The 7660-nt window shown below is 45.0% G+C and overlaps 1 protein-coding gene and 1 long non-coding RNA gene across 2 annotated transcripts; both read left to right on the forward strand.

Annotated features, from left to right (window-relative positions):
- The first annotated feature begins 1576 nt into the window (after positions 1–1576).
- LOC136768681 (POC1 centriolar protein homolog A-like) lies at positions 1577–3933 on the forward strand. Its single transcript, XM_066722991.1, has 7 exons — positions 1577–1626; positions 1924–2048; positions 2725–2824; positions 2943–3097; positions 3325–3537; positions 3622–3678; positions 3797–3933. The coding sequence occupies exons 2-4, from the start codon at positions 1939–1941 to the stop codon at positions 3078–3080; spliced, it is 348 nt and encodes a 115-aa protein (XP_066579088.1). The 5' UTR covers positions 1577–1626; positions 1924–1938; the 3' UTR covers positions 3081–3097; positions 3325–3537; positions 3622–3678; positions 3797–3933.
- Positions 3934–4655: 722 nt separating this feature from the next.
- On the forward strand, positions 4656–5846 carry LOC136768682 (uncharacterized). The gene is made up of 3 exons (XR_010822010.1): positions 4656–4817; positions 5412–5519; positions 5756–5846. It is a non-coding gene; the product is annotated as an uncharacterized LOC136768682 (long non-coding RNA).
- Positions 5847–7660: the final 1814 nt, after the last annotated feature.

Here is a 7660-nt window from a genome sequence, read left to right on the forward strand (position 1 = left end):
CACAGAGCTATGAACCCGGGCCAACCGGCATTTCCAAAAGATGGCATGGATTGACATCAATCATAAATCAAGCCCCCCCCCCCCCCCCAATAGAACACTGGGGGCTGAAACCGAAATCCAATATCACAAACTCAATAACCAATCACCTATTGATCTGACAGGCGTATAAAGGGTAGCCCCCCACCTCTCTCTCTCTCTCTCTCTCTCTCTCTCTCACGTGAACCGGAAACTCTCTGCCACAGCTCAACCTGTAGCTCTGTTGCCCGAACTGTAACCAGAAACCAACCAAGTCTTTGCTGGCAACAGAAGAGTTAAACTGGGAGAAGGAGATTGAGCCGTAAGAAGAATTCTTTTAAAGGACTTTATTAAATAAAGAACTTTACAGACTGCGCTGCCCGCCTGTGCCCACCTGATCAGTGAAGTTTTACAGCTGGACAATTGACTAAGTCGACTGTATACGAAAGTGTCAGTCATTTAAATAGCTATTTGAGTCTTAAGAAACTTGACCCTTGGAACGAACAGGGCCCTGCTTTCCTCAAAGACTTCGTCTTCAAGTAACTACAGTGGAACCCCTGCTTACAAAGAAGATTTTGTGCACAACCTTGGAGCCTTCAAACCAGTGGAAAATCTGTTTGGAAAAGACTCTACATTCGCGAAACCCCAACTTCCAGGTGCATCGACTGAGTGGAAGTTCTTGGACAAAGCCGAACCGGACTGCCTTTGTTCCAAACCACACGAACCTCGTGCCGTGTGCTGTTATCTGAGCCCGAAGACAGAGAGGCCTCTCTGCGACGAAGTTCAGATAAGTTTAACAGTTTGGAGTTTGTGATTCATGACATTTGAGAAATCAATTAGAAATGTTAATCTGTGATTCATAACTCTAGAATGTGTAATATAATTTAGTTTTCTTAAATATAAATGTGTGTTGCTTTCTCGGCACCTAAACGTAAATGAGACTGATATATATAACGAGAAGTTACCTGACATAAATAGTAACCTGCGTAGTTATTTAATGTCTGACTAACAATACTAATGAGAGACTCACCTTCGTCTTACTAACCGGTATTGTAGTCAATGTGTTTATAACCTTTTTTGTTTAACGATTTGTGTGTTATCATATGCGATCCCATGGTCTTTGATTTGGTCACGGATGTGATTTGTCTTTGATTTGTTGATCTAGAGTTGAATTTTAATTTGTTTTTCCCTTTTGTATAATTAGTGTAGTGCTACATTTAGTCTTTGTTTTTGAATAAATTTGACAATTTATATCTTTGGAATTGGTGTCTGTGTCCAATTATTACAGAAATTGAGTTTTACAAGATTCCAGGATTCGTGATAAGGTGATACTATAAATTCACTTATTTAATTGAAATTTATAAGTGTACCTTATGCTACACAATTGTAAAAGTATTTCTATGCCTGGAGTGCTTGGGAAAAAGTGTATGGGTTAAAATCCCTCAGATCTCTTCAAAATCATCCAAATCGCTCCCCTTCACCCCCCACAGTGATACAGTCACCGCTTTTCACTGGGTGCCAACCTGCGTGATTGTGCAGCCGAAGGGCAGACAGGCAGTTGTGGGAACTGGGCAAGGATCTCTTCACATCATCAACACAGAGACTGGGCAGGTATGGCTAGACTTGTATGGTTGTGCTATGCTACAACAGAACCAGAGAGAAAGAAGGTGTATTTAATATCCAGGTGTAATGCTTTGTGTTAGCATTATAATAGTTGAATCCTTCACTACAGCCTGAAATATTTTACGTATTGTTTACCCCATCACCTTTAGGAAGTTACTACCTCCTAAACTACTTAGACAATTAAAGTTCCATGTGAGAATAGAGTTTTTTAGAAATTGCAGCTTTCGTTTTTTGTTAAGAAGAGGTGTTTCGGGTAACTTGTCTTGTGATTGGTCACTGTCACAGGAAGTGAGGTCACTGATGAGCACCTGCGAAGGCATCTCAGGGTGCGTGTTCCTGCGAGACGGGCTTCTGGGCTCCACCTCCTTCGATGGGCAGATAGAAGTGTGGCACATCGACAGTGGCTGCAGGTTCCACATTTAGCTATTTCTCACCTCTTATTTGATGTCAATGTCTTTTCTAATCATTGAGGTCTCACCAATTTCAGCTAAGGTTATGCATCCTTGGGCCTCAGCCAGATTGAAACATTTCCCTTCTTGCAAATTGAATTATTTGTCAGAAGCCATGTTCTACTACTTTTATATAGCAAGAGGAAAAGCAATTGGCTATAAATTGGTTAAGGTACATTGACCTAGGCAAGTGATTGAGGTTGTGAATTGATACATAAATGAACGAGGCAAACTTATATAGACCAGTGGTTCTCAAACCTACAGTACCTCCTACCCTGCTGGTTTTTGTTCCAACCGAGCTATGAATTACTTAATTGAACCCTTAATTGAACTATGAATTTCCTAAATCAGAACCTTTTAATGATTTTAACAGTAGAGGTTTTATGTGAAGTATAACATTGTATAAGGAAATTATTAAGGAACCAACATTTGATCAGTTACACATTTTAATGAGTCAAATGAAATCAAATTACTTCTATTGAGTGTTCAATTAATTAATTGAGAGCTTGGTTGGAACAAAAACCAGCAGGGTAGGTGATACTCCAGGACAGGTTTGAGAACCACTGATATAGACAATAAAATAAAAATTAGGATGAGGAACTGGGCCGAGTAAACTAGATCTGTCTTCTCCTTCCAGGACCGTGGAAGTTGATGCCCACAAGAACAGCATCACGGGATGTGATGTCACCAGCAACAGGAAGAACTTGGCCACAGTGTCCCTGGACTCTAAGCTGAAGGTTCAAGAGACTCTTCAGTTTTTCACCATTCTTTTTTACATAGTGTTTGTATCCAAGCTAGCACTCATAGTTATGTCTTTTTATTTAATTCCCATCATTCATTTCTTGTTGTCGCCAGGTGTGGGCAGTGCCAAAGGGCAGCCGGGCCGCCACCCTGAACAACCCCTGCCCTTTGAACTGTGTGACCTTTCCCCCTGAGGGTCATTTGGTGGTGGCAGGTGGCTGGGACAAGGCGGTGAGGCTCTGGAACTGGTGACCAGGCAGAGTGTGGCGGTGAGTGGATAAAGCTCTTCATAAGCTGCAGGGAGGTCAATTCCTGTTCCTTGATTTTTTTTTTTTTAATATGAAATGTAATAAATTCAAAATAACAAACACTCTAATCACTGCTTGGTTTCATTACTTGGCATTTTCTCTGATTTGTGTGCATTATTTATGACTTCACTGTGTTGTAAATCACAGGAAACCTTGTCTTTCAATGAGACTCTCTCTCCCTCCCCCAGACTCTATCAGGTCATGAGGTGTCTGTCCGCAGCCTGTCCTTCTCTCCGTCTGGGGGGCTCCTGACCTCAGGCTGTCTCTCTGGGGATGTGAGGCTGTGGTCAGCACCAACCTGGAAATGTGTAGGGCACTACAGGGCCCACCAGGGGGCAACAGAGGTGCTGCAGTTCATGGAGGGAGGCAGGCTCCTGCTGAGCGGTGGCTCGGACAACATGGTGAGATTCGGACACGATTGTCTCTCAATTGCTCATTTGAGGTGTCTGTACTGTATTATCATCTCCCCCTGTTCCATGTCACAGGTGCATCTGTGGTCTGGGAGTTTGGGTCTCTCTATCGGCCAGCTGGGGGACAGCATGGTGAGTGAAAGGCTGATGCAGTTCCCACCTATCAGACTCCAAGCATCTCCAATGGGCGGTGCTATCCAGTACAGTGGGAGTGGGCGAGTATTTAACCACCTCGCCTGTTGTATCATAGGAACGGTCTGCAGCATCCCAGGGGCAGGGGTCCGGCCGCTCGGCAATGGTGGAATCTCCCGCCCTGTGCGTGGCGGTCGCTGGCGACTACGTTGCTGTGGGTTACCAAAGCGACGGGATCCACCTGTACCATCGGGATTCGGGTAGGTCTGTCAGTGCGTGTATGTCTAGGCCGTTCTGGGATTCACAACATGCAATACTTCCCGGTTTGACTTCTGGACCAATTATGATTTTTGGCTATGTTAGAAGACCACTGAGAAGTTGGGAAGATGAGATCGGAAGCTTTGCTGGTGTTATCTTGAAAAGAGTCTCTAGATCAAAGCAACTGGGGAGACATTTTGGGGGAAACCTTCATCCAGTAGCGGATCAACAAATGTTTTATAAGAGGTATAATAATCGGGAGTATTTATTCATCCACCTCTCTGCCTTCCTGCCTTTCAGGAGAGTGACGGTCGGTAAGCGAGGGCCCCGGGGTATCTGTTCGGTGCCTGCTCTGGCTGCAGACGGAGAGCCAGGCCTAGTTGCTGCTGTCTGGCGGAAATGATCACATTATACGCTTGTGGTTCAGAGAGACGGAGGGGCACATGAGAAGTCTGTGCCGTTTGGTGGGCCATCGGGGGCCCATTCTTGCCCTGGCTTGCTCCCCAGTTCTCCTGGCATCAGCGTCGGGTAAGCTCCAGCTCAGTCAGTTTTTGGATGGGATTTGTTCATGTGTCAACAGGAGTCATCTTGTTCTGTGCTAGTGAATTAGACGCTGCTTGCCTGGACTGTTCACCACTGTTTGCCGGATACTCTCTCTTTCTCCTTTGTGTAATAAAGCAGACACACTTGTCCTTCTCTCTACTCTCTCTGTCTCAGAGGATTTCATCGTCAGTCTGTGGTCAGTCCAGTCATTGCGAGATCAGGCCGGTCACTCCGGTGATCTTGTTCCGACTTCTATCCTGAGAGGCCACACTGGAGGGGTCACCTGTCTCTGCTTCAGCCCCAATGGACAGGAGCTTCTCTCAGGTGGCAAAGACCAGGTAAAGGAGTGAGGAGTAAGGGGAGGCCATTAATTATCTAGTCTTAAGCTGGACCCGAATCATAATGTTGCCCTGCCCAGAAGCTGCACATTACAAGGCAAATTTTGGGTTTGGATTTTGCCCTGATTGATGAGCAAGTGGTTGAACATTACAATCCTGTATCATAGTTTAACTTATTGGCAGAAGCCCCTTTCTGCTACTTTAAAATAAAAAAAAAGTTTTTACTTCACGATTTAAGGGTTAAAGGCAACGTTTCGGTTTGGATTTTGACCTGATTGATGACCAAGTGGTTAAACTTTGTAAATTGAAGCATACATGAGGCAAAACCATAGAAAATAATTGAATTATTGAAAAAAAATGTATGATGGTGAATTGGTCAGATCTCGACTGAGAGGGAATTCTGAAATGTTCTAGTATTTATACATAAAACAGACGTCAGGCTATGTGCTTCGGGATTCACGGACAGGGCAATGTTTGGCTCTTGTCTAGGCCTTATAGTCTCTCTTGTATTTTGTTTGTAACGGCAATGGCATGTTCATGACAGAGTTGCAGACGTTCCTCAGGGGATTGTTTGTTTGGTTCTCTCATTTGCAGTCTCTGCTAGTGTGGGATGTAAGTGCGTCTCCCCCACGTCTGTCGCGCTCCTTCCTGCACTGCCACACTGACTGGATCACCGGCTGCACCTGGACTGAGAGCACCCTGGTGAGGAGCTGGATGGAGGGATGCATAGGCCACGGGATAAAGAGAGATACATTTACAGCTCTCTACGTTCGATACATATCTTTAAAATAACAGAACTTTGTCTCAGGACTTACATCAGGTCATATGATGTGTATAATTACACTCACATTTCTAAGGTGTCTTGCTGGTATAAAATGTATTAATACAGCCCTCTGTCTCCCTCTCTCTTACTGTTTTTCCCTTTTCTCCTGGGACAGGTGAGCTGCTCCAATGACTGCCTGGTGCGAGTGTGGGACCCTGCATCTGGCCAGTGCTTCAGGGAGTTTATGGGGCAGGACTCCCCCCTGAACTCAGTGTGCAGTCTGGTGAGTCCCTGAGACAGGCCTAAGTCATTGTGCTTGAGTTGATTCCCCTATTAGTAGTAGTTGTCCTGATATGATATTCTGTCCAAGAATTCCCTCTGCAACCAAGGCCAGATCAAGTTGTTGACCTTGCCATTGTTTGGAGTGGTTGACGGTTGTCTTTGTCTGTTTGTTGACGTCAGGGTGAATATGTGCTGGTGGGCTCGGGCAGCGGGGAGCTTGCAGTGTGGCAGTGGGAATCGAGAGTGGAAGTCACCCGGATCCCAGCTCACTCAGCCAGGATACACCACTGCACTGCCTACTGGCACTCTGGTAAACATTCGCCAAAGAGGGTGCGGGACGTGGTCTTGAGGTCAGGTTGGAGAAACACATGGTCAGAGTGTGAATGAAAGAGGGAAGAGATTGCGGCTGGAGTGAAATGGAGAGAGCGAGAGGGAGGAATGTAGAGAGAGATTTTCAATGGAGAAAGAGATTGGGGGATGGGTTAGGGTTGTAGGGAAACGTACGGGGAAAGCCAGAGAAGGGAAGAGAGAAACGTTTGGGGGTTGGTTTGAAGGAGGACATGAAAGGGAGGTACGGAGTGATAGAGATGAGCAGAGTGCTGCATGATGGATACTCGCCCTTGTTCCTCTCTTTCCGCCCTTCATTCATCTTGATCTCAAGCTGACGGCATGCAATCAATCGACTTCACTTACCCTAAAGCAGCAGCTGCTTCTGAGCCCATGTCAGTGGCCCCAGCCCCACACCTCCCCAGCACTTCTGTGGCTCCCCAAGATGACCATATACTAATTAAATTTAATTAATTAATTAACTTTTTTCAGGTGCTAAATGGTGAGATCCAGAGCCAGGACACCAAGCCTGAAGACCTTGCTGTTGCCACAGTATCTGATGATGGGACGGTGCAGCTGTGGCTCCCCCTGCAGGTGAGTGTGATCTACTGTCCTTGGGGTGGCTAGGACCCTAACGCAGGACTGTCTCATTAACAAGAGGAAAAATGCTTTTATAGCCATGACACTGCAACAAGTGTTAATAACAATGTAAAAAAAAATGTAATTACACATAGAATACTAGTATGAAACATGTAAATGCATCACAGCCGAAACCAGTGTAATCCACTGATCCTCCCTCTGTGTAGGTGGAGAACTGTGGCTCACTGTCGGACCACAGCGGAGTGATACGCGGCTCAGCTCCCGAGGAAGAAGTACCGGTGTTCCTCACGGTGGCAGAAGATCGCATCATGCGAGCTTGGAGCATCTCCACAACGATGGGTAAATAATAACGCCACCTCTGATCTCTGACCTCACTGGTAACAATCCAGCAAAGCGCATAGGCCTCGTCACTTTTAGATGCCAACCAAGAATATCAATCAGTCAATCAATCCATTGATCAATCATGCAGTTCTGTCCTCCACTATTTCGGATCAGGCTTCTGCTTGCTTTTAAGTTCTCTGTATGGTATCACTGTATAATAATTTTGTGGTGTAAGAACTGGGTAACTACTTACTCGGTAACTACAACACATACATACAATTAACGTAACGTAACGTAAGTACTTTTTTGTTAAATTAATACATATATAGATACACCATATCATATGCAACACATTGCCCCACACTGTAATTACGTATATTTACACAATAAATACACTGAAAACACAAGTTATGAACCTACCACAAATGTCCCACTTCATATTAACAGTTTAGTATTTTCCATAGTAAATGTAGTTATTTTGCCAGGCTGTAATCATCTGTGCTGTTCTGTGCAGAAAATTCAGTCTCCAAGAAGGGGGGCACCACGGCTC

The sequence above is a fragment of the Amia ocellicauda genome, chromosome 14, assembly GCF_036373705.1.
Source record: "Amia ocellicauda isolate fAmiCal2 chromosome 14, fAmiCal2.hap1, whole genome shotgun sequence".
NCBI lineage: Eukaryota > Metazoa > Chordata > Actinopteri > Amiiformes > Amiidae > Amia > Amia ocellicauda.